Here is a 27,382-nt window from a genome sequence, read left to right on the forward strand (position 1 = left end):
CCATATATTTTGGAAAACTAGACACCCCAGGGTATTCCGAATGCTGTTATTTTAACCCTTTCCATGCACCAGTTATAGAACTACACTTTGTCAAACTTTGTAATAGTAATTTTTTTCACACAAATTGTACTTTAGTTATAGATATACAGGTTCTGGTATATGTCACTGTCAAACAACCCCCCAATATGTGTTCAGGAACATCTCCTGAGTGCAGTGATACCCGACATGCATGGGTTTGTCGGGTTGTTTCAGATTTAAAATGCCACATTTGGGAAGTGCGCTTATTTTCTCCATTTTGGTCAGTCTGTACCTATGCCCTATCTGTGAGCTAGGCCACTCCAATTTACCCCATCAGCCATTTTTTTTATATATTAGACACCCCTTGGGTATTTGAAGTGCTTTTATTTTAACTCTTTGAGATTTTTGAGAAATTTTAGCACTTGCTCAAAATAATAAACTTTATTTTTTTATTTTTTTTATTTTTTTAATACTTTTTTTATATTTTTTTTTACACATTTTGCTGGTACTGGATGGTTCATCTAGTGACATCACTGCATAATTATTTTTAAATGTTAGCACATTTTTTTTTTTCTCCATTTTTTTTTTTCCATTTTTTTTTTGAATATTTTACTAATCACATAGTGATTAGAAAGCTGGGCTCCATTGACTTGCATGGTTGAATGCAGTACCTGTATTCAACCAGCAAGTGGAGCCAGTTCTCTAGAGGGTCTGGAGACCATCTAGCAAACTTTTTCTTGTTTGTTGTTTTTACAGAGCGGCGGCCATCTTACTTGATGGCGAAGATCACCGGCAGCTGCGGCTATGACCGCTCTCCGGAGCGGTCACAGCCCACCTAAAGGTAAGTGTTTGGTGTCGCTGGATGCCTCCTGATCGAGGCATTCCAGCGACACCATTTAAGTTTAGGAGGCGATCGTTGATCGCCTCCTAAACGCTTTTAAAACGGGCGTCAGCCGCCATACAATGTATGGCGGCTGTTGACGCCCCGGGGAGGGGCCAGACATGGCCCCCGATGCCGATCTCGGCCTTGCTGAATGCCTCGACATCGAGGCATTGCAGCAAGGCCGTTTAAGCGAGGAAAGTGATCCTTGATCACTTTCTAAGCTTATTTAACTTTTTGACGGTTCAGGACCGTCAAAGGTCATTTAGTGACCTTCTTGTCATGACGGTCCTGAACCGGCAAAGGTCGCGAAGGGGTTAAAACCACAAGGGATTCTGGGTAGGCGCATGCAAATTAGGTCAACAATGATCACCTTTTGTCACTATATATATGCTTTAACCCCTTAAGGACCAGGCTGTGTTTTACCTTTTGTACCATTGGGACCGAGGCTGTTTTAACACTTTTGCGGTGTTCCTGTTTAGATGTAATTTTCTCTTCACTCATTTAGTGAACCCACACAAATTATATGTTGTTTTTTTTCAGGACAAGAAGGGCTTTCTCCAGATAATTTCCCATAAAAAAGAAAATAAAATATGATGAAAATGTAAAAAAACCCCACATTTTCTGACTTTTACCCCAAAAATCTTTTACTCATTCAAAAAAGCTAATGAAAAAACCTACTAAATATATTCTACTATTTGTCCTGAGTTTAGAAATACCCAATGTTTTTATGTTTTTTTGCTTTTTTCTGCACGTTATGGAGCATTAAGTACAAGTAGCGTTTTGCTATTTCAAAACCATTTTTTCCAAATCTGGTAATTCTTCCCCCCATGTGCCATTTCGGGTATCTTTGAAGCCGGCTAATGCAATTTAGCCCATCAAACCATATATTTTTGAAAACTAGACACCCCAGGGTATTTCAAATGCTAGTATTTTAACCCTTTCCATGCATGAGATTCTACCACCAGCCTTTCAAGTGACCCATGTAGAAAGTGGATGTAGAGGCAACAGGTGATCGTTGTGGATCTTATTTGCATGTGCCTACCCAGAATCCCTTGTGGTTGTGGCAGCACCACGAGATTTCTGAGGAAAAAACAAGCCTTCTGGCTTCTCTGGTGTCTGTAGATGAGTGTTTAATAATAATACTTCTACTACCCCGTTATATGATTTATAAAGTGAAACTCTAATCTATTTTAATCTAATCTATGCCTTGAATCATTTGACTGCACAGCGCTCCACAAAAATCTCCTGGTAATTCAGTAATTTCCGTGGCAGCCACGGATTTTTAAATATCTTCACAAACCCCGTAGCCCCTTCCATGCCAATTATTCCCAATTCCTTCTTAAGATGCTTTTCCTAAATCCTTTTGTTTGAACCCTTTCTGGGACGAGTACTATCAGTATTTTTACTCAGCATACTAGTTTGGAATTTTGTATTCTTTTTTTAAGCAAAAGTAGCCATATTCACAAATATGTACACCTAAGAACCCAAATCGATAATAAAATCCACAATATCCCCTTGGTAATTACAGGACCCCCCCTTTGGGACGGGAAGGCTTTGTCGGTAATCGGGGGTCCCGGTGAATGTGATTTATCTCCCCATCGCACACACATTATTGGCAGACAGCGAGAGGAAAAGCTGGAGTCTGAGATAGCGGGAACATTTCCCAGCCGGGGAGAAACGAGGCGATGCGTACAGGGAGGAGGCAGCCAAGAACGGGTCGCCGCGGTTCACTGTTACTCAACACTGAATTGAGTAACTAATAAGTAAATGATAAACTTACGCCTGCGAGTCATATGATTTGCAGTTAGAGGCTTTTTTTTTATAATGGGGGGATGCCCCAAAATAAAAAAAAAAAAGGGGCCACATGATCCGGCCTTGACTAGGTTTTGGCTAATTGGGAGTTAAGAGGTTAAGCGTGGGTTAAATGGTGGGGGTGACAGGACGTTTGAGGTAATTTTGTTAAAATCTGCGCAGATCTAAGATGCTTTTTAAGCTGAGCTTCCTGCCAATGTTTGGGAACCCCTGACGGTTATTCATTTTGGTTTGTGCGTTACTAGAAATGTAAAAATGGCGCAAGTTTTTGGGTCTGAACGAGTTGAATACAAAAATCCATGTTTTCCGATTGTAAATGTTACGGTTATCAACCACTGAGAGGGTGGTGTATAAATGGAACAGCGTCCCAGCAGAGGTGGTAGAGGGTAATACAGTGAGGGGATTAAACATGCATGGGATAGACATACGGCTCCTGAATCTAAGACGAGACCAACGACTGATCCTGTGCTGGTATTTCTCGATCATTTACTTTGCCCTGCTGTACAGCGCTACGGAATATGCTGGCGCTCCATAAATAAAATGCAAAATCATATAAACGGGGTTAATTATCCTGTGGTATAGGGTGGTATGTAAATGAAAGGGGCGGTTCTTATACACCCAGCAGTATGCCTGTGAGGGGTATGAGCAGGTGGGGCGGGGGGCACAGGGGTCAATATTAAAATATTTAGAATAATGCGTTATTAACTGGCCCAAAAGAGCTTGTAAGAGCATATAACGGTCTGTAAAAATGTTAAAAAACAAAAGAAACCTTTTTTTGCGTTCTCCTAAAACACATTATATTACAGATTTTTAATTAATTTTATTTAGATTTTATTTTCTCCGATTACCCACGTGTTCAGAAATTACAGATACTCTGTGATTGGACGGGCTGGAAAGCGGCCCTTCACCTGTCGCAAGCATTTTTTTAGCACTGTCCCTTTAAACGTGCGGTCGGCAGGTGGGTTACTTCATGGATGGGCTTCAGTTATTCTGAGGTCACGCTGTATCGGTGACATCATTAATACGGGACGAAGGAAAGTTGATAAGGCATCGGGAAGTTCGCAATCCCTTTCATTCTTGGTTCGATGTCCGATTCAGTGAAACGCGTTTGGGAGGACAACTTAAAGTTCTGCAGGATGGTGGTGAGGAAGAGGAAGAGCTCCATCCGTGCCAGACCCTCACCGAGGCAGATCCGCTTCCCTGGAGAGGGGGTTTTACAAGCATAATATTCATATATATATCATTTAATGATCGTTACTCACTGTTAATTTGTTTATTGTTTAAAAAAGGGTGAGAGGCTTAGATGAATGGTAGGAAGTGGGTAGTCAAAGAGTGGAACAGTCTCCCAGCAGAAGTGGTAGAGGCTAATAAAGTGAGGCATATGGCTCCTGAATCTAAGCCGAGTTCAACGACAGCAGGGGAAACAGGCGACTAGACGGGGGCCGGATGGGGGCCGATCTGCTGGCAGGTTCTATGTCTATGTGGTTAATGTGTATAAATATTGAATAAAGAACGAATTGGGTATTTTGTGTATATCAGAAACATTTTTTTTTTACTTTATTTGTAAAAAAAAAATACAATCGGCAGGTGCATTATGATTGGCATGAAATGTTTGGCAAAGCTTTTTTTTGGTGATTTAAGAGCATTTTGTAGATTTGTAATCAGATTAATTTAGTTATTCAATTAACCCATTATAACATAACGTCGTGTTTTGTGTATTAATTGTCTTCCTCCAGTTTTTATTTTATTTGTTTGAATTCGTTTCCATCCAATTGACATGAAAAAAAAAAAAAAAGTTTTACAAAATCATCTTGTTTTCTTTAGCTGACGCTTTCGTCTCTATTCCAAAAGTTGAGCGACCAGACATGGCTTCCAGTCGCCTGCCCTTAAACTCTGACACTCGTAAACAAAAAAAGTTTTAGGCGAGGGCGTGCGAGGTCAATGTGAACTTGTATGTTCTTGTATGTTGGTTAAAAACATTTAAATCTACCGGGGTTACGGAAATAGGTAAACATGAAGTCGGCCATTGAGTTAACCCTTTTTCAGCCATTACCTGTAGAGAAGGGCATGAAGGCCTCACTCTTCTTAAAACGTCCGTCTTCGTCCAAGAAGTGATTTGGGTTGAACTTGTTGGGAGTCGCAAACTGCGTAGGGTCTCGGAGAACGGAGCAGAGTAACGGATAGACATCGGTGCCCTAAAAACATCAGAGGGGAGCAAACGTTTACCCGAGGGCGTTAATATTGTGATATTCGTAGACGTATAGAATAGTAATTCCTATACACCCCAAAGATACTGAATCCCATGCTGCTTTTATGAAAGGGGGAACAATTCCGGACCTCCCTTTCGATGGTGTTCTGGAGAAGTGGATGGAGATCTCCTACCCAGAGAGCCCACACAATCTTAATTCAAATAAAATGTTATTTTTAGGTTCCCTACCTTGGGAATTTTATAACCTCTGAAAGTTGTGTCGTTGGTGGCTGAATGAGGAAGATTCATTGGGACGATGTCGCTGAATCTCTGGATCTCGTGGATCACCGCGTCGGTGTACGGCATTTTGCTCCGGTCCTCGATGTTGGGGCTGCGGTTCTGGCCAATCACGCGATCGATTTCTTCATGAAGCTTCTCTGGTACAGAATGAGAGAACTCGCAATAATTAATGGAACCCGAATCACAATTTCTCACCGATATCTCTCGCCCCGGGTCATACGGAAGATGTACCTTCGATTTCAGGGTACCTCAGAAGGATGAGAAAGCCGTGCCTCAGAGTTGTGCTGACAGTTTCGGTTCCGGCGAAGAACAAGTTGATCACCGTCATTAACAAGTTTTTCATGTTGAAATCTGAAGTGGGATTCTGTTTCTCCTAAAAACAGAAACTGGGTTTAGGGAGTCCAATCATACCACTGTGCAGAAGGACCAAACCGTTCCTACTCCTTATACATGCCCTATGTCATAACACATAACACAACCTGATGAAGACCCACCATGTCCACCAAACTAAAACAACTCACAAAAAAACTGCCCATTCCTCTAAACCCTAATTCTCCAAAGACACATGCTTACACAATATATTAAAGTTTCAAAAACATCATGGAAAACACCAAGCACCATTTTTGGAGGACATCTTAGGACAAGTTGGCCTACCCATATCCAAATATGTGTTACTACTTTTTTTTTGGTAATCTGCAGTTTTTTATAGAAAAAAAGACCCCATCCCATTCCCCCAACGAAGACATTTTTGAGATACCTGCTGCATTTTTATCAGGAAGCAGTCGATAAAGTCCCTTGGAGAGTCTGGATCGAGGGTCTTCTGATTTCTCTCCACTCTTTGTGTCACAAACTCCAGGAGATTATTCAGGTGTTTGTTTATCCTTTGGTGAGGACCCGGGATGTAGTTCATGACCGTCGGAAGCATCTCCAGAAGCTGGAAGCCAAGCAGCACATTTCATTTTATTTTTTTTCCGCATCCCACCAAGTTCCTCAGAACCCCAACAGAAGAGCTGTAGGATTATGCACCGACCTGTCCCCATGCGCTGCTCATATCCTTGAAGGTCGCAGCAAACAGGCTCAACAGAACCTGGAGATCTTTATTGTTGTATTCAAAACGACTCCCAAAAACAATGGAAGAAATAACATTGGAGACAGCCTGGACCAGGACGGTGGTTGGGTCCAGCGATTTTCCTGTTAGCGAGGAAGAAAAGTGGAAATATTCCTTCCGCCAGCATTATCTGATCAGTTTTCCTTCCCTTCTGCCTCTCTTACAAAGGCTGCCTGAACCAATCAACATCCATCAGCAACTTAGCAATGGGGGAGAGATAATGTGATGGGGAGAGAATTCATATTCTGAGAACAGGAAGTAAGATGGCTGCTCCCATGGCATAGACATACGGAGGGTTTCTAATCTACATTTATTTTGTTTATTTTAATCTTCAAAATGCGAAATATTGGGAAGGCGCCGAACCCGCTTTCAGACACTCTGAAAAAACACATTGTTATTGCTAACGTTTCTCGCGGTTACTATGGTTACTATTGCGGAAGATGTTAACCTACCTTTGTATGACCTGAGTTCAGCCACCAAGAACTGGGCTTCTTCCCGGATCCTCTCCTCAATGCTCTTTTTGCCCATCCCAAAATTTCTCAGGGTCATTAGCGAAAAACGCCTCAGCTGCTTCCACCTTTCCCCGTTACTAAAAGCCACCCCTGGAACACAAAATCATAAACGTGTGGAGCCGGTCCGAAGTCCGATAAACAGAGACGGCATCAGAACCTGGAGGTTTATTCGTAGCCCTGGTCCTCCTACAATCTATCTTAACGCCATGAAGATATGAAAAGGTTATATCAAGGTTATATTTATTTTAATAAATATCCAACATGGCCGCCTTTGCCGCATTTCAGTTTTTTTTTTGTATGTTTTATCTAGAAATTCATATTTTGCTTATAAAAAAAAAGTTCCCTAAGGAAAGGCGCGGAGACAAACAGCTCGTTGCCGGGCCTTTTGCTGGTTATGCCAAATTATTTACTATTAAAAAATTGTGATTAAGAGAAATGGAAGATCTGACTACAGATCCGTTGTAAAAGGGCCAGCTGTGAAGAGATTGCGTTAAAAGATCAAATCATTTATTTATGGAAAATTCAGTAAAAAAAATCACCAAATCCTTGGACGAATCCATCAGTAGTGGGTTGCCGTCCCCGACTCCCGAAGTCATCTGCTTGGTCGATAAGAGCTTCCTTCACCGCTTGGTATCCGCAGAGGACAACAACGGGATTCGGACCAAAGTAGACGGTGTAGACCGGGCCATATTTATCCCCGAACTAAAAAGAAATTCGGTGTTACTGGAGAATAAAGTCCAGGGGTAGATCTTGAAAAAGAAGGAGCCCCAGGGCAATAAATTCACAAGGGGGGGGTCAATCCATTGGGTGGGATTAAATAGTTGCCTTTGCTGTTCATATCACCCTTTCAGATAGAATTAATCCTTAAAACCTCATCCGAATCTTTATAAATAATATAATTATCCGTCCGTTAACCCCGTAGTTATCGAAATATATTGTACAGCGCTGTGAAATATGAAGGCGCTATATAAAACGATAAATAATAATTATTATTCTCTTCTCATGAGATTTTCCCTTAATTTTGTTCTGTTTTTTTGATCTGATTTTTTTTTCCCGATTTTATTTCATTATTTGTTAAAATTCCCCCAAATCGCTTGATTTTCCTTGGAAATTTCTGGAATTCGGGTATGGGGACAGTTATTTAATTGATCAAAACACATGGTTAGGTTATATTTTTTAGAAAACAGAGAAACCTGGAATCCTCTAAACAAGACTTATTTTTGCATTCCGTCTTAAACTTTTAGACGGTCCCGCCGCGGACGACCTGGCAAGGGTTTCAGCTGAAGAACATCTGTACGTTTCTCTGTATCCCAGCCGAGGAACCCTATGAACTCCTCAACAGATTTTACTGCGCATGGACAGCGAGCCTGAGCCTCCGCAACTCTGGGTGAAGCCCCAAATCCGGTCCATCTTGGACTTTATATATATATAATATATAGAGATATATATATACGGTAGATACAACAGATGAACAGTTTATTGTATATATCATCATATACTTTTCACAAATTACTGTACGATTATATATACATTAAACTGTTCATTTAAGGCATCTGCCCCTTTAAGAAATTATTGCGCCCTATATAATATCTATATATATCTCTATATATATTATATATATATATATATATACCGGTAATATCTATATAATATCTATATATATCTCTCTATATATAATATATATATATATACCGGTAATATCTATATAATATCTATGTATATCTCTATATATTATATATATAATATAATATATATATACCGGTAATATCTATATACTATCTATGTATATCTCTATATATTATATATATATAATATCTATATAATATCTATATAATATCTCAGAACACTATGGCTGGTGTAATTGGTCAATGACTCCATTTTTCTAGCGTTTTAAGACCAACCTGTAGTAAGGACTTCACCATCTCCCCCCTCTTCATGTGAAGGACGTTTCCGAGCAGGGGCAGAGGGGTAGGACCAGGGGGCAGTTTGCGCTTTCGATACAATGTATCCCATGTTCTGTAGATGAAGAGACCGAGCAGAGCCAGAAGCAGCGTCGCCGGCCACGAGATATCCATGTTTAATGGAGGGTTTCAAAGTGTTATCTCTTATATGCACTAACCCCGGCCATTGGCCACGGGCCAGGTATTGACTTACTATTACAAAAGACGGCCAGGCATTGGGTTACCCGGAACAAACAACCAAGAACCAAGAAGCGGATAAAAAACTTTTTGTTTTCATTTTTTAAACAAAAAGCTATAATAAGGACAATTACCGAGAAATGTTAGAATTCCTGAAAAAACCTAACATACCAGTAATATGCGGTAATAACCCCCCCCCCCCCGGCAGCATCCAAACCGCAAGAATTACTGTCACCTGAGAAAGGCTATGGAGGGCCGGACTTCATTAGCATCGCCAGAAAGCATCAGCTCAGTGTGGTGTTTGAGCCGGGAAAGTCACCCAAAATATCACATGACTGACAGCAACGGCAACAGGTCTGCAGATAAAGGGGGGGGTTATTGGGGAAAAATGAGATAAAACCAAACATTACTGTATACAGTGCTGGGGGTTATATTACTGTATACAGCGCTGGGGGTTATATTACTGTATACAGTGCTGGGGGGTTATATTACCGTATACAGTGCTGGGGGTTATATTACTGTATACAGCGCTGGGGGGTTATATTACTGTATACAGTGCTGGGGGGTTATATTACTGTGTACAGTGCTGGGGGGTTATAGTGTATACAGGGTTGGGGGTTATTATTACTGTGTACAGTGCTGGGGGGTTATACTGTATACAGGGTTGGGTGTTATTACTGTATAGAGTGCTGGGGGTTATTACTGTATACAGGGTTAGGGGTTATTAGTGTATAGAGTGCTGGGGGGTTATTACTGTATACAGCGCTGGGGGTTATATTACTGTATACAGCGCTGGGGGTAATATTACTGTATACAGCGCTGGGGGTTATATTACTGTGTAAAGTGCTGGGGGTTATTACTGTATACAGGGTTGGGGGTTATTAGTGTATAGAGTGCTGGGGGGTTATTACTGTATACAGGGTTAGGGGTTATTAGTGTATAGAGTGCTGGGGGGTTATTACTGTATACAGGGTTAGGGGTTATTAGTGTATAGAGTGCTGGGGGGTTATTACTGTATACAGGGTTAGGGGTTATTAGTGTGTACAGCGCTGGGGGTTATATTACTGTATACAGCGCTGGGGGGTTATATTACTGTATACAGCGTTGGGGGTTATCACTGTATACAGGGTTAGGGGTTATTACTGTATACAGCGCTGGGGGTTATATTACTGTATACAGCGCTGGGGGGTTATATTATTGTATACAGCGCTGGGGGGTTATATTACTGTATACAGCGTTGGGGGTTATCACTGTATACAGGGTTAGGGGTTATTACTGTATACAGCGCTGGGGGTTATATTACTGTATACAGCGCTGGGGGGTTATATTACTGTATACAGCGCTGGGGGGTTATATTACTGTATACAGCGCGGGGGGTTATATTACTGTATACAGCGCTGGGGGGTTATATTACTGTATACTGTGTGGGGGGTTATATTACTGTATACAGTGCTGGGGGTTATATTACTGTATACAGCGCTGGGGGGGTTATATTACTGTATACAGCGCTGGGGGGTTATATTACTGTATACAGCGCTGGGGGTTATATTACTGTATACAGCTTTGGGGGGTTATATTACTGTATACAGTGCTGGGGGTTATATTACTGTATACAGCGCTGGGGTTATATTACTGTATACAGCGCTGGGGGGTTATATTACTGTATACAGCGTTGGGGGTTATCACTGTATACAGGGTTAGGGGTTATTACTGTATACAGCGCTGGGGGTTATATTACTGTATACAGCGCTGGGGGGTTATATTATTGTATACAGCGCTGGGGGGTTATATTACTGTATACAGCGTTGGGGGTTATCACTGTATACAGGGTTAGGGGTTATTACTGTATACAGCGCTGGGGGGTTATATTACTGTATACAGCGCTGGGGGGTTATATTACTGTATACAGCGCTGGGGGTTATATTACTGTATACAGCTTTGGGGGGTTATATTACTGTATACAGTGCTGGGGGTTATATTACTGTATACAGCGCTGGGGTTATATTACTGTATACAGCGCTGGGGGGTTATATTACTGTATACAGCGTTGGGGGTTATCACTGTATACAGGGTTAGGGGTTATTACTGTATACAGCGCTGGGGGTTATATTACTGTATACAGCGCTGGGGGGTTATATTATTGTATACAGCGCTGGGGGGTTATATTACTGTATACAGCGTTGGGGGTTATCACTGTATACAGGGTTAGGGGTTATTACTGTATACAGCGCTGGGGGTTATATTACTGTATACAGCGCTGGGGGGTTATATTACTGTATACAGCGCTGGGGGGTTATATTACTGTATACAGCGCGGGGGGTTATATTACTGTATACAGCGCTGGGGGGTTATATTACTGTATACTGTGTGGGGGGTTATATTACTGTATACAGTGCTGGGGGTTATATTACTGTATACAGCGCTGGGGGGGTTATATTACTGTATACAGCGCTGGGGGGTTATATTACTGTATACAGCGCTGGGGGTTATATTACTGTATACAGCTTTGGGGGGTTATATTACTGTATACAGTGCTGGGGGTTATATTACTGTATACAGCGCTGGGGTTATATTACTGTATACAGCGCTGGGGGGTTATATTACTGTATACAGCGCTGGGGGTTATATTACTGTATACAGCGCTGGGGGTTATATTACTGTATACAGCGCTGGGGGGTTATATTACTGTATACAGCGCTGGGGGTTATATTACTGTATACAGCGCTGGGGGTTATATTACTGTATACAGCGCTGGGGGTTATATTACTGTATACAGCGCTGGGGGTTATATTACTGTATACAGCGCTGGGGGGTTATATTACTGTATACAGCGCTGGGGGGGTTATATTACTGTATACAGCGCTGGGGGTTATATTACTGTATACAGCGCTGGGGGGTATATTACTGTATACAGCGCTGGGGGTTATATTACTGTATACAGCGCTGGGGGTTATATTACTGTATACAGGGTTAGGGGTTATTAGTGTATACAGGGTTAGGGGTTATTACTGTATACAGTGCTGTGGGGTTTGCTCATAGGGTAGTAAAATAGTTTCTGTAAATCGTTCGTCCAGCAGAGGCAGGAAGGAGACAAAGAGACGGAGATTTTCAGAGCTTAGAATAGAAAACCCAGCTCATGACTTAAAAGAAATAAAGGAGAAAGTAAGACGAGTTATTCACACGGGTGATCTGTGAAACGGGATTCTTTATTACATAATCAGCCATTATTATTGTGTGCGAGGGTGAGGCCTCTGTATTGTACATTGTGGGGGGGGGGGCAGACCTTGTATTATACAGTGTATGTTTTTCACTCTCTCACACTCTCTTAAGCTGTCTCTCAATGCCTTCCTACATTCTCCCCCGACCGCTTCCCCGTCTCCTTTCTTGCAGCTCGGCTTCTTCGCTTGCCTCTCCTTGGTCTTCCGTCTTCTTTCTTCGTCCGCTTGTCCCCGAGAGTTGGACAACGTGAATGAGAGTGTGAGGGAATATGTGAGCGCATGAGCGAATGAATGAGAGTGAGCGACAAACCCATTTAATTTCCAAATTCAAAAAGCCCTTTGAATTTCGTCTGAACTGAAAGGGCAGGAAACAAAATCGGTTGCCAGAAAACGAACGGGCCAAAAACCAAAAGAAAGCTTTGTCTCGATAACGCAGAGCACACTCACCACGCGCAGCACACTCGGCCACACAGATCACGCTGTCTCACCACTCTCAGTCACACAGCCGGCCACACATGTAATGATTCAATATTTCAAAAAAAAACTAGTTTAATACAAATGTTTATTCCATACTATATATAGCTATAGATCTGTATATATATACTGTATATACCGGTATATAAGGCGAGCAGCACACATTAGAAATATAAATGTGTAAGCCATTGATAATAATCATTGATTATTCAGGCTGTGGACGGTCTGATCTGTAATCTTTTTGGCCAAAAGCCCCCTAAAATGCCACGCTAGAATATTAACACCTAGTACTGTGCAAACTCAGCAACTATTCTTAAGAAAATCTTCCTTCATTAATCATTTTTGTCGGGAATACTTAATTGTCAGGTGACACAAAAGCAGGCCCTGATAGGTTATCGCGTAGTAACTGGGAAAAAAAGCTGCTTAAACGTGATCGATCCGGTCGATGGGAGCCGTTAACGAGGGATAAACGAGAGCTGGTAGGGAATGGGAAAGTTGGCGAATCCGCACATTTTGGGGGCGATGTCATCGTCGGTGAATTTCATGGGCGAAGTGAGCGTGAAGTTCTGCAGGATGGAGGTGAGGAAGAGGAAGAGCTCCATGCGCGCCAGGCCCTCGCCGAGGCAGATCCGCTTCCCTGAGAAGAAGGAAATGAAAGCTGGTAAATATATCTATGTGGGCCACGTGTATAAATTATTCGTTTCAAAGGGAATACAAGGTTTGTACCGATAGAGAACGGCATGAAGGCTTCATTCTTCTTGAAAGAACCGTCTTCATCCAGGAAATGCCCCGGGTTAAATTTTAACGGAGTAGCAAACTGTTCCGGATCACGGTGAACGGAATACAAGATGGGGTAGACGTCGGTGCCCTGAGAACACAGATAGAAGGAATGGGTTCGGCCGAGTTTGACCAAAAACGTGATTTTTAGGAGCGTGGCTTTTGCGTTGGGAAAGGTTATTTTTGGGGGATCAGGTGAGCCGGCCTGGGGCGGGGGATCTTAGTAGGAGGGTAATGGATAATTACTCATGGTATGAGGTACTGAGAAGTGGTCCCGACCCGCCACGTTTTGGTGTAAGGTTACAGCTGTGTGGTATTTGGTGGATCACCGATTGAAACATAGAAACATAGAAAGTGACGGCAGATAAGAACCAGTCGGCCCATCCAGTCTGCCCAACCTCTGAGTCCTTTCCTTTAGTACCGGCCCTTATCCTATATCTAGCTTGGCATTATGCCTATCCCATGCTTGCTTAAATGACTTTACTGTATTAACATCTACCACTTCCACTGGGAGGCTATTCCATGCGTCCACTACCCTTTCCGTAAAGTAATATTTTCTGATGTTACCATTAAACCTTTGCCCCTCTAGTTTATGCTTGTGTCCTCTTGTTGTGGTTTTATTTCTTCTTTTAAATAAACTCTCTTCCTTTACTTTGTTGATTCCCTTTAAGTATTTAAATGTTTCTATCATATCCCCCCTGTCCCGTCTTTTTTCCAGGCTATATAGGTTAAGATCCTTTAACCTGTCCTGGTAAGGTTTATTTTGTAATCCATAAACCATTTTAGTAGCCCTTCTCTGCACTTTCTCCAACATATCTATATCCTTCTTGAAGAACAAGACAAGGGTCACCCATGTTTCCTTAACCCCTTCATGACAAAGCCCGTACATGTACGTGCTCGAAATGCATTGTTTTCAATGGGTTTAGAGACCATCCATTGTCCTTAAGGGGTTAAATAAATCACATGGCAGCATTTATGTCACGGATACGAAGGTCAAGAAATCTTATAGAAAATGCGATATTGGAAGGAACCAGGTGACCCACCTTAGGAATATTGTAGCCCCTGAAAGTCGTGTCTCTTGTGACCAAATGCGGAACGTTCATGGGGATGACGTCGATGAACCTCTGGATCTCGTGGATCACGGCCTCCGTGTACGGCATTTTGCTCCGATCCTCGATGTTGGGGCTGCGGTTTTCCCCAATCACGCGTCTGATTTCTTCGGATAGCTTGGCTTTAAAGATCAACGAGAAACAAAATGTATGGAAAGTCAACTCCAAACCCCCGATATGCCTCTTCCTGGTGACGTGTGTCCTTTGAAACATAGAAGTGGATGACAGAACCATTTGGTCCATCTAGCCTGCCGATTTCCATTTGGGGAGGGAACTTGGGAAAGACTTGGATATTATGTTACATTTTTACGTTTTTTGCAGTTTCTGTCCTGGTTGGCGTGTATTTTGTTGCCCTCGCATGTGAAATTCATGCACGACTGAGGTATGGGATCATTTATTGAATTAAAATGGGGATGAGGAATGGAAGGATTTTCCCTTCCCTGATGTCCTCTCCCCTTTTCCCCTTCAAGCACGTCCGTTTCTCCTCTTCCTCCTTTTCTTCGCTCTCCAAATTCACTTCCCCTTCCCAGTTTTCCCTTTTCTTCATCATACTTACCCCTTCTCTGATTTCACTTTTAACCCCGACCTATTTCTCCTTTCCCTCTTCCTTTTTTTCCCTACTCTCCCCTTGTTCTCCACTAATTTTTACCTGTTCTGGTTTTACCTTTTTCCTCCCCGATTACACTTTCCCCTCCTTTTCACTTCCCCTGCCTCCCCCTTTTCCTTCTCCTCCATTTTTCTCCACCCTCGTACTTTCCCTGCTCCCCATTTCACCCTCCCTTATCTGGCTGCCATTTTGTGGAATACCTTGTATCTGGGGATAGTGAATAAGGATGAGGAACGCGTGCCTCAGGGTCGTGCTGATTGTCTCTGTCCCAGCGAAGAACAGACTGAGAACCGTCATTACAAGATTTGTCATGTCGAAGCTGTTGGTGGGATTTTGCTTCTCCTGCCAATTACAACGTTGGTTATTAGATCATCTAAGACATCAGAGCCACATACATGCGCCGTATTCTATACATGCGCTGGATACACAGTAGGGTGGGCTGCTAAGGGTATGCATGGCACTTTTTCTGATTGTTCCCACAGACCTAGGGCTTTGATGTAGACAGCCCAGGAGATGATCCCACCATGGGGTGCGATCGCTACGCCTGGACAATACCTTCTGTATTTTGATGAGGAAACAGTCGATGTAATCCCTCGGGGAGTCCGGATCCAGCGTCTCCTGGTTTCTCTTCACTCTCTCTTCGATGAACTTGCTGAGATTATCCAGGTGTTTGTTTATTCTCAGATGTGGACCCGGCACGTGGTTCATGATGTTGGGCAGCATGTCTTGGAGCTGGAAGACACCGCGACACAATTATAGAGACACTAAACCTTCAATTTCTCAAAGAAAACATTGGAGACGTAACTGGGGCCTGGGCCACTGGCCGACTCAAATGTGACCCTCGCTTCTCAGCTCTTGGGGCAGCTGCACCTCTTGCCCCAAATCATGGCCCAGTAACTATTATTCATCTCTTCCTACCCCGAATAGCTGGTTAGACAAAGGACATGAGTGTGTTTCACTTAATTATTATTATTTTATTTTTAGCTTTATTTACCTCATCAGCCTGTGGGATGGATGACAGCGGGGGTGGTCTCTGTGCCTCCCATTGGTTTATTTTATTTAGCCCCCAGTCCACCTGGCTATATGCCCCCCTGGCAGTGTTCCCTCTAAGCTGTGCGCTTGTGCGTGCGCACATAGCCTTTTTACAGAGCGCACATGTCCAAAAATTGTTGGATTGCGCACAATTTTTTTTGCTCTGTGAAACTTTTTGCACAAGAGAAATTTTCTGCGCACGCCAACTAAGAAAAATTAGATGGAACATTGCCCCCTGGTGTTATTATTTTCTAATATTTAACCCCTATCTTTCTGTAAATAGGAAGGGGTTGTGATGGGGGACATAGGTAGGCTCTGTGCCCCAAAAGGATTCATTACCTCCAACTCCTCCATCACTTTTTTTTATATTTATCACGTATTTTTCCCATTTTTTTAAAAATTATTTTTTGTATAAATAAATCTAAAATCTGCCCCCACCTGCCCCCAGCTGCTGCTCATATCCTTGAACGTGGCGGCAAACATCCCCAGGAGATCTCGGAAACAGGCATCGTCAAACTCGAAACGGTTTCCAAACACAATGGAGCAGATAACGTTGGAGACGGACTGGACCAGGATGTGATGCGGATCGACGGGCTTCTCTGCCGGTGCGGGAATGAACAAGCCACGTAAAATAATCATTCATACAGAGTACAAAGTGTAGCCTCAAAGCCCTTTAAAAACACTTTACGAACGTCCGTATCCAGTGTATTTTATCCCAATGTCTCTCAGCATTACCTTTTTTAAGTGTTTTTTTACATTTTTCCTTACGTTGACACGCACGCTGGTTTAAATAATCCAAGTTTTGTGTTTTTTTGTGTTTTATTTCCTTTTTTCAGCGTAAACAAGCTCCCAGCGATGCATTTATTCAGCACATTCCTGTGGACCTCATTTTAGGGCAGGAGAATCCACTTCAGGGTTAGCTTCGTTTCCGTCCCCTTAGATTTTCCCCATTCTCCCACAACATTTCGCTCTGACCCCAGGCGATTACCACCTTCCTCCCAGAAGACGACATAATAAAGGCGGATTAATGCTCCCGTATCAGCAACGCCAACAAATCCAGACAGACGCGCGTTTGTGGCGATATAAAGAATGCCTACGGATAAAACTAACTAAATTCACATAAAGAATATAAAGAAAATACCCCCTGAATGATGCAGATAATTATTAACCTTTGTAGGACCTGAGTTCCGAGACCAGATATCCGACCTCCTCCTGAATCCTCTCTTCGATGCTTTTTTTCCCCATCCCAAAGTTTCTCAGGGTTGAGAGGGAGAAGCGTCGCAGCTGCCGCCATGTTTCTCCGTTGCTGAAAGTCACTCCTACAACACAAAAAAAAAATGCCCCGAGTGCATGCTATACGATAGGAGCAACATGATAGGCGACCATGAAGTGTACTTCATGAGATGCCTACATCAGCCTCACTCGGGTACAGAGGAACGCGGTGCCCAAAGCATTTATTCATTTGGCTATCATGGCTACCATCAAAAAAAAATAAATACCCAGAGGTATAAAAAATCCAGCTGTAAATCCCACAAAGCTACTGTTATTGCCATTAATAAATAACCCGACTAATTGGCTAACAGAACCGGAAGACAAGACGGACCACATGGTTCAAACAAACATCCAGTACAAAATGGCGCAAGGTTGACCATTGGGTAACCCTGATTAAAGATACTCGGCGAGTGGACGGTGGGGCGCACTCACCCTGTCCTTTCATATATTGATCGATGGTTGGTAGTTTTCCGCGACCACCAAAGTCTTCTCCCTGGTCGACGAGGGCTTCTTTCACCGCTTGGTAACCACAGAGGACGATGACCGGATTTGAGCCAAAGTACAGCGTGTAGACCGGTCCGTACTTCTGGCTAAACTGCGGTGAAACGAGCGGATTAACCCTTAAAAAACCGACCCTCCAATGGAGTAAAGACTTATTATCTTTCCGCTGTGATGACCCCGCACTGGACCTCGTAACATTTTATTATTGGATTCTATTGGAGTAACTCCGGGAGGTTGGCTGTAACCAAAGGCCCACTAAGCCTTAGGTGGCAGGTCCTGGGGGGCAGAAGTCCTCCTGGTACAAAACTGAGGGGGCAAATCACCCTCTTAGGCGATTAAAACCCCCCCAGTGTCCTGCGTCAGGTCGGGTCTAAGGCTGGCCAAAAAGTTAAATACATCACCAGAAATGACAGAAATCACTCAAGAATATTAAATTATCACATAATTAACCCATTAAAACGGTCACAGATCCATAAAATTTTAACTTTACGAATATTTTAAACATTTTAATGTTTTTTTTAAATCGAAAACTTTAATTAGAAAAATATTTGTTATTTTCAAAGACAATCCGATATTAGATCATCGATATTGGGCTAGGATCGCCTTAATATTTGACAAGCTCACGTTACCCACCCGGCTAGGGGCAGGTTACGTCCGGCTAGGGGCAGGTTACGTCCGGCTAGGGGCAGGTTACGTCCGGCTAGGGGCAGGTTACGTCCGGCTAGGGGCAGGTTACGTCCGGCTGGGGGCAGGTTACGTCCGGCTGGGGGCAGGTTACGTCCGGCTGGGGGCAGGTTACGTCCGGCTAGGGGCAGGTTACGTCCGGCTGGGGGCAGGTTACGTCCGGCTGGGGGCAGGTTACGTCCGGCTGGGGGCAGGTTACGTCCGGCTGGGGGCAGGTTACGTCCGGCTGGGGCCAGATTACGTCCTTTGAATTTATTCCATGTTGTGTAAACCAAGAGGCAGGCGGTCAGAAGGACCAGAAGAAGGATCCAAAACCCCGTTAGATCTGTGAATTCCCGAGCCCGTTCTTCTGAAACATTCCAGTTATCCATCTTTTCTTATATAGAGAAAGACATCCCGGTTTAGTCTCACAGAAGCCACACAACCCCTGGGGTAAACGGCGTTTATTTCTATCCCTGCCGTATTATCTTCTAAAACGTACAATAAAGGACAATATGATGGGTTTGTTTTTCTGGGTCATAAACTTCATTTTAATCCTCCATTAAACCCAACATTCTATCCTTTGTGATCTTGTGTTTGGGGTAACGCTGGTTTTATTAATCATTGCTGCCAGCACAGAGAGACAAAAAGTCACATTTTCTTCCCAAATTTCTTTTTTTTTTTCTTCTTTGTCCTCATTAATAATGCGAACCGGAAATTTCTGCTCCGATGTACGTTGGTTTTTAAAAGACATTATTAAAAAAAAATTGAAAAACATCTCAATTTAAGGAATTAGACCTCAAATTTATTTAACCTCTTTTTTTTGCGTGTTACTCTTTTTTTCTTTTTTTTTCATGAGGAATTGGATAGGGAAAAAAGTTGCAATTTCTGGGTTTTTTTTAAATTCTAATGGAACAAAGTAATTTCCACTTTATACTTAAAAAAAAATAAAAAAAAGTGTGTAAAAAATCCCAGTTCACAAAAAAAAATAGAATTAAAAAAAAATATATATTTTGCTCCTTTGGGGGGGGGGGGCGGCGAAAAATTCAGATTAAAACTGCAGAACCCCAAAAATTCTCTCTGATTTTGAATGCGGTGAGTTTGTATTTTATTAGAATTTCTAGTTCTGGAATGTAGTCAATTATTACACTAATCAGGTAAAAACATGAAATCGTTTTATTTTCTGTAATATTTAAACACATCCGTGATCGCTATCAGGTATTTTTTAAGTGAAGATAAAAATTCCTTCAAATTAGGATTATTACAATTATTTTTTTTAAAAACCTCACACTTTAAGGGGTCAGAAGGTAACATAAATAGTTAAAAGTGAAATAAATATATATATTTTTTTAACTAAATAAAAACCACTAACCTCTAAGAAGGATTTCACCATTTCTCCTCTTTTCATGTGAAAAATATTTCCAACGAGGGGTAGGGGGGTAGGACCAGGAGGCAAGTTCCTCTTTTGATACATTTTACCCCATTTTGTGTAGAGAAAGCAGGAGAGCAGCAGGATCAGGACTCCTAATATTACAGCATCCATACTGTGTAACGAGAAGGTTCGGACTGATCCGCTTCCCCGCCGCCGCCTCAGGTATAAACATTTCTCCTGGAGGCTGTCCAGGTATTCTTTCACCAAAATAAATCATGGTGATAAATATGAGGAGGAATCCAAAGAATTAGGACCTGACCTGAAGTTGTAGGGATCCCTAATGTTATAAAAGCCGTGTGTTCTGATTGGCCAAGTGAAGTTGCATTTTGTTTTTGTATATTTGGTACTAAATAAATAAATTAGAATGATTTTAAGGATCGTGGATTTCTCGCTCCGTTACTCGCTCTCTGTTCTGTTTTTCTTGGCTGGGTCCTTTATTGGCTTCGATGCGTTTTATTTGGCTTTTTCGTTGCCTTTACACAGGATAACCTTTTACAGGGACAGCGAGTGACGGCGAAAACAAGAGAAGAGACCAACAAATGAAGAATGAGGGTTCTACAGCCCTAAAAGTCCCGATAATGCCCCTCTCCTTCCCAGTGCCCCCTTTCCTCCATTGATACCCCTCTTTCTTCATTTGATACCCCTCTTTCTTCATTTGATACCCCTCTTTCTTCCCTTGGTGCCCCTCTTTCCACCCCTGATGCCCCCCCCCGATGCCGCTCTTTTCTAGGAGGTCAGAATGTTTGCTGGGTATGAGGGGATCGCAGGGTTCTACGGCCCTAAAAGCCCCGTAATGTGTATAGAAACAGCAGGGAACGGCTTTATAAATTAAACGGGGAAAATAAACCCCATTATTCTTCTACTAAATGCCCCCCTCAGTTACACAAATACCCCAACCACACTAATACAGTGAGGGTATTAAACATGCATGGGATAGACATACGGCTCCTGAATCTAAGACGAGACCAACGACTGATTAAGGTTTGAGTCGTTACAGCGGGAAGGAAGAACGGGCAGAATGAACGATTGCAGCGGAAGAAGTTATTGGTTGCCTTAGGGATGGTGAATCCCCTGAACGTCGTGTCCTTTATAACCGAGTGAGGAACGTTCATGGGGATGACGTCGCTGAATCTCTGGATCTCGTGGATCACGGCGTCGGTGTACGGCATCTTCCCTCGATCCTCGATGTTGGGGCCGCGGTTCTGGCCAATCACGCGATCGATTTCCTGGTGCAGCTTTTCTGCAACACAAACGCGTGATGCGGATTTTTCAACCAGTGTGAAGTCTGTAATACGCAATGGCGCTAACAACGGTCGTTACGGAAACCGTGATTGGTCAGGAGATGAAGATATTCCGAATGGAGTCACCTGTATTCAAGCAGGGATTCCAGCTGTGGTAAAGCAGGGAGAAAAGCAACAATCGGTCAGATATCATTAAATCAGAAGAGAATATGAAGCAGTCGGCTCTGGACTCCGAAGCCCTGAGACTGGGGTAAAAACTCCCAGCGTCTGCCCATTCACCCCAAGACACTGGGGATGGGGTAAAAACCCTGAGAATCTGCCTATTCACCCAGAGACTGGGATAAAACCTCCCAGCGTCTGCCCATTCACCCCAAGACACCGGGGATGGGGTAAAAACCCTGAGAATCTGCCTATTCACCCAGAGACTGGGGTAAAACCTCCCAGCGTCTGCCCATTCACCCCAAGACACCGGGGATGGGGTAAAAACCCTGAGACTCTGGGACAACCTCTCCCATTGGGTCGGACCTTAATGCCCCATGGGACAGGGCTGATTTCTTCTTACACGTTTATTCTTGCATGAAACTGCGCCGGGGTGGAATAAGAGAAAGGCGTCTCTGCCATTGTTTGCGCTTTTACACTCAAAGCGCTCTTTGAATCGATTTACTCTGCTAATCCGCCACGCAGTTTGAATGGGTGAGTCAGGAGCCACTTGATACCAAACAAGCCTCAACGTGGAACTTAACCCTCTCTGTGCCCGTGGGGGAATTGTTGAAAACAAAAAAGAAGCTGAAGTCTCTTTTGTTCCTCTTGTTTCCGCTGCTCCCTATGTTTTCTCTAATCCTCTTCATGGCCACGGAGAACCAAGAATCGATGCCAAATAAAGACTGTCCCACCCCATACAGCCGAGACTCCACATAGCAAGTACACGCTTCTAAATGCACAGAAACATGGATAGAAACGGGATCCGTTCACTAAGAAGTTGAGCGGTCGATGGAGTTAAGGGTTAACTCCAGTGACCAGATTAGACCGCGGTCACGTGCCCTCTCACGCTAACACTCACAAAACATCTTGAAGATTCACTAGAATGCAAGTTGTTTGCGGGCCCATGCGACTTTTAGGTTTGCAAGTTTCAGGCGAGGGCATGAGAGTTCAATGTCCATGTTCTCCCAAAATCCCCCATCCTGCAGGCACTCCCCAGAGGGGTCTCAACCCCCCCCAAGTGAGTACCTGCTGCATTTTAATTATGAAGCAATCGATGTAGTCTCGTGGTGAGCCGGGGTCTAGGGTCTCCTGGTTCTTCTTAACTCTCTCGGTCACAAACTCCAGCAGCTTCCTGATGATTGGATCGATTTTCTGGTGAGGTCCTGGAATCAGGTTCATAATTATGGGGATGATCTCCTGGAGCTGTAAGGAAAGGACACCATTAGTATTACAGCAGATCCCTTATAATTGGATCCCAATCTCCAGTGGCTCTTGGAGGAACCAACGAATCATTGGTGAGCATTTTGACATCATCAACAGTCACATGACGTCAATGTCACACCTCAAACGACCACAGAAAGAAGGGCATTTTGGGCATTGGGCAACAGTACAAGGAATAGTGTTTCTAATGCTGAATTTAGCTTAAAAGGTGGTAAATTCAGCAGAGTAGGTGGAACAACATCTTTAATATTATAGAAACCAATTCAATATACATGTGATTTTACCAAGAGTAGAGATATTTAGTCTGAAGGCTGTTCTGTACAGCGGGGCAATTACTTTCAAGGGATCCACGTATAAAGTGGATGTAGAGGCAAAAGGTGATCATTGTTGACCTTATTTGCATGCGTCTACCCAGAATCCATTGTGGATGTGGCAGCACCATGAGATTTCTGAGGGAAAAACAAACCTTCTGGCTTCTGTAGATGAGTGTTTGATAATACTTCTACTACCCCCTTAAAAAAAAACATAAGAGATTATATTTTTAGGAATTAATGTGCAAAAATAAGGAAAAATAAATATTACAACATTGGGTCTCTTTGTTGTCCAAGCACTAGACAATAGGCGCATTCTCAACATATTTAGACCTCTGCTTTGTATCATTAAACATATGAGAATTCTGCTTTCTTGTTGGATGACACCTTTTATTGGGTCGACAAAAAAAAGCATGGAGACACATATGCCTTCAGGACCTCAGATGGACCTCAGTCAAATTCCATTAGAAAAATTAATGTATTTTTTTATAAATATATTGACAAAATGTAATTCTGAAAATTAAATTCATTTCTTCCGTGGCTCATAATACTCATCAACGTGTCAGAAAGACGTCATTCTTTTTTACATCTATGGAGAACCTTACCAATAGTTTGTCCGCAAAAACATTACCTTGATCTCCATTTCTAATATACCCAATACGTGTTCCCCGAAACATATCTTCTTAAACACTCATAAATGTGAATTTGTTTCTTGATTATTTGGTCTTTGGGGTCTACATAGAATCCCTCATTACAAAAACATCTAGTCTTTGATATCTTGGAGGACCTAATCAATAAAGGAGAACTTCCGTTGGGTTCCTCCTATGAGCATCGGGCAACCCGGACAAAGTAAATAGCGACCTCCATGAGAGATTTCACCATTTCTCCACGCTTTATCTGGAGCAAGTTTCCAATTACTGGGAGCGGGGTCGGGCCGGGGGGCAGGTTATGCTTTCTGCACATTTTATCCCAAGTTGAGTAGATAAAAAGCGCGATCAGCAGAACCAGGACCACCGTCCCACATCCAGCAGCTTCCATGACCTAGGAGACTTCGGTGAACTTCTCGGCCTGAGCTGGCTCTATACATTTTATATAGTCTTCCACCTATACAGAGATTAAATATTTCTCTGACAAGAGGATTATTTAGCTTGGTTTGGGGTTTTTCTGATTTTTGTTGTTGTTTATTTGTTTTACGGTTTAAACACTTTTTATCCGGTATAAATCCTAAACCTGCCTAATTCCGCAGTATCATATTCTGAAACCAGAACATTTCACTTATATTCCAATTACCCACCCCCCCCGTAGGCTTCAAAATAAAACTATTTAATCCCAATTGTGTTTTTTTTCCTGTTTAAAAAATATATATTATGTTTACGTGTAAAGCGCCATTACTTTGTTCACTATACTTAACGATACTCTAACATAGAATACATTGGTACACATATATTTACCTTTAGCATGGCCCTGGGCTTGACTTCATGGAGTAGTAGGTCTGTGTCTGATCCTGACTCACACCACGGGGGCCGCTCAGAGCTCAATCTGAACCATCGCCTCCAGCTAGTGAGTGAACTCCGAGTAACCCTTGCGCTATGTGTCAGGAGAAGACACGGACCTTCTTCTCCAGCAAGTAATGAACAACGCTTAAAGAGGTTGTCCTACGGTCACTCGGGAAAGTATCTGATTTTAGCTCGGATGCAACTTTCCGGAGGAATAAATTCCATCAGCTGATGAGACTTATCTTGCTAACAATAAGGTGGAGTTTGAGTTCATATGGAGCCAAGATCAGATCCAGAGTCTACTGAGGGTTGATCTGCGTCTTTTAGTACATAGAGAGAACATCAAAGACCCCATGTGCCCCATGCGCACCAATGGTAGCAGCCGTTGGTATTAAGGTGGGCTGTGGCTTCCCAGATGTCCTCCTCCCCAGTCTTTCTCAACCCTTCGACAGAACAGGTAGAATTTCTGAACCAAAAGCTGGAATTTTCACCAATTAGTAGAGACTCGAAGGAGGAAAATGTTACCCTTCGCCAATTTTTCAAGATGCGGACATTTTTCCATCCAGTTTGAATTTTTTTATTTTTTTATTTTTTTTACATTTGTAAATTCAGTCGACAAATTATTAAAAGATGCTCCCGATTAAGGAACCCCAATATTTTTCTCCCCCTCGTGCAAGAAACAGAATGCCCTTCCCGCTCCTAACAATCAGTTACCAGGCTGCGTCTGGCAGACTCTCCGCGTACGAGGAGCCCGCCGGCCAAACTCTCCCATAGAATCTGCAGAGACTTGGGGTTTTGGATGAACATTGGTTGCAAAATATTTACTGTTTTCTTTGGCAAACGTTCTCTATTTACATTGGCGCATGCTTCAAATATTTAACAATGACCTTCACTGCAGATTATCCCAAAAATCCCAGGCTTTAGTTATCTTTATAGCGTTAAGCAAAAAAACAAAAACAAAAAAAAAATGATCAAAATTACCTATAGTTCGGTGAAATTGTTTTAAAAATCAAATCAGAATTTCCCCCCCAAATAAAATGAAGTGCTTCTAAAGCGAAAGGTTTGCGGTAAGGACTCTGTATTTAATCATCGGTATTTATTTAGTCTTTTGTTCAGCTGCTTTAGGTGAGGTTTGGGCGATAATAAATATTACCTATGATGATACAGCAGGTTTTTGTGCCAAGGAGATCTAAAGGGCGCCTATGGGTACGGCGCCAAACCCGGCGAAAGGGGAACGCGCCCTGGGAGAGCTTTAATGAAATACTTCTCGGGTCCCACACAGGCACGACAACGAGGTGACCCACAAAATAAAATAACATGAATGTCTCTTTAAAGATCGCTCCAGGACTAAGAGAATTATAAATTACTCTTTTTTTATATAATCTTTTTTTATATATTTTAATGCGCTGTTCCACATAGATGTTTTTTTTTTCAGCTTTCATGGATTTTTATATTATTATGTATTCCTATGGTATGTGCCTTAAATAAAATTATTCATTTAAAAAAAAAAAAAAAAAGAAACCATATTGTTTTGCTGTTTTTTTGTGTCGAAACCATTTCAGCCGGGCCGCTTAATCCTGTCTCCACTGCTCTGCCTGCCATTTTCTTACATCGCACCCATTTTCTTACATCTTACATCACACCTATCACACAAATTACCCATCACACATCAATCCCATCACTCCTATCACACAAATTACCCATCACACATCAATCCCATCACACCTATCACACAAATTACCCATCACACATCAATCCCATCACACCTATCACACAAATTACCCATCACACATCAATCCCATCACACCTATCACACAAATTACCCATCACACATCAATCCCATCACACCTATCACACAAATTACCCATCACACATCAATCCCATCACTCCTATCACACAAATTACCCATCACACATCAATCCCATCACACCTATCACACAAATTACCCATCACACATCAATCCCATCACACCTATCACACAAATTACTTCCATCACACATCAATCCCATCACACCTATCACACAAAACAACTTATTTTTTCACCCAACACAACCGTCCTACATCACTCCCACCACATCTATCACACACATCATCCACATCACACCTATCACACAAAACAGCTCACTCCCTCACACCCATACTTGGGAACTCTCTGGGTTTTGCCCAGAATTCCACGTTTTTAGGACATGCAGCGTAGAGAGAGAGTCTCTCGTTTTACCGGCAGAAAGATAAAAAGGCCCTTCTCTTGTGTTTGGCTCCTTTTGCGCTCTTCGAAAGCCTTTGAACCAATTTCAACAATAACCGTGTTACACAATCCGACCGGAATCACCTTAAATAACCCGAGTTACATAACTCTGATGAGAGCGTCTAAACCGTATTCGAAGGGGTAACGGGGTAACGGGGTAACGGGGCAGGTCCAGTGTGGGAGGAAATTTCCACTTATTTGCCAGGAGGCACAAGAGGGGGAGAAACAAGGAGGGGGTATTTAAAGTGTAAGAGGCTCGCTTAGCGTCTCTGAAATGAACTATTAAACGAAGATTTGTTTTCTGCTTAGTAATTTGAACCTTTATTAAGAATTTAACCATTTCGATCAAAACTTCTGTGAAAATAAATCGGATAGTATGTGTTTTTTCAGTGATGAAATGTTCCATGACTTTGACATCATCAGCGGTTAAACTCTGTTAAATCCCGGTAGTTTAGTCGATAGAACGTCCAACGTAACAAGCGAATGCTGGCTTTTTTTACTTACACAGCCAGTCAGGGCAGTAAGTAGGGCTTTTGGCTCCTGGGGCAAGAGCGGAAGTCCCTTTCTGCCCTGACATCATGGCCTCCTCCTATATATCCCCCCACTTCTGATTGCCCTCCTTT

At 42.6% G+C, this 27,382-nt stretch overlaps 2 protein-coding genes across 2 annotated transcripts; both read right to left on the reverse strand.

Moving 5' to 3' along the window:
• Positions 1-3,731: 3,731 nt before the first annotated feature.
• Positions 3,732-8,896, reverse strand: LOC128503951 (cytochrome P450 2A13-like). Its single transcript, XM_053474146.1, has 9 exons — positions 8,723-8,896; positions 7,361-7,523; positions 6,762-6,911; positions 6,232-6,392; positions 5,959-6,135; positions 5,433-5,574; positions 5,151-5,338; positions 4,767-4,908; positions 3,732-3,913 (listed from the first exon to the last, which is right to left on the reverse strand). The coding sequence occupies exons 1-9, from the start codon at positions 8,894-8,896 to the stop codon at positions 3,732-3,734; spliced, it is 1,479 nt and encodes a 492-aa protein (XP_053330121.1).
• A 4,183-nt stretch (positions 8,897-13,079) lies between these two features.
• On the reverse strand, positions 13,080-20,174 carry LOC128502715 (cytochrome P450 2G1-like). The gene is made up of 9 exons (XM_053472606.1): positions 19,985-20,174; positions 17,881-18,043; positions 17,346-17,495; positions 16,615-16,775; positions 15,700-15,876; positions 15,345-15,486; positions 14,472-14,659; positions 13,378-13,519; positions 13,080-13,288 (listed from the first exon to the last, which is right to left on the reverse strand). The coding sequence occupies exons 1-9, from the start codon at positions 20,153-20,155 to the stop codon at positions 13,107-13,109; spliced, it is 1,476 nt and encodes a 491-aa protein (XP_053328581.1). The 5' UTR covers positions 20,156-20,174; the 3' UTR covers positions 13,080-13,106.
• Positions 20,175-27,382: the final 7,208 nt, after the last annotated feature.

The sequence above is a fragment of the Spea bombifrons genome, chromosome 8, assembly GCF_027358695.1.
Source record: "Spea bombifrons isolate aSpeBom1 chromosome 8, aSpeBom1.2.pri, whole genome shotgun sequence".
NCBI lineage: Eukaryota > Metazoa > Chordata > Amphibia > Anura > Pelobatidae > Spea > Spea bombifrons.

Coding starts and splice junctions, on each gene's coding strand:
- LOC128503951 (XM_053474146.1), bottom strand. CDS start 8,896: ATGGATATCTCGTGGCCGGCGACGCTGCTTCTGGCTCTGCTCGGTCTC. Junction 5,575..5,958: donor TCCTGATAAAAATGCAGCAG/GTATCTCAAAAA, acceptor TTCTGTTTTTAG/GAGAAACAGAATCCCACTTC. Junction 4,909..5,150: donor GAGGTTATAAAATTCCCAAG/GTAGGGAACCTA, acceptor TGATGTTTTTAG/GGCACCGATGTCTATCCGTT.
- LOC128502715 (XM_053472606.1), bottom strand. CDS start 20,155: ATGGATGCTGTAATATTAGGAGTCCTGATCCTGCTGCTCTCCTGCTTT. Junction 16,776..17,345: donor GGAACTCAGGTCCTACAAAG/GTTAATAATTAT, acceptor CCGCACCGGCAG/AGAAGCCCGTCGATCCGCAT. Junction 13,289..13,377: donor CTTCATGCCGTTCTCTATCG/GTACAAACCTTG, acceptor CCTTCTTCTCAG/GGAAGCGGATCTGCCTCGGC.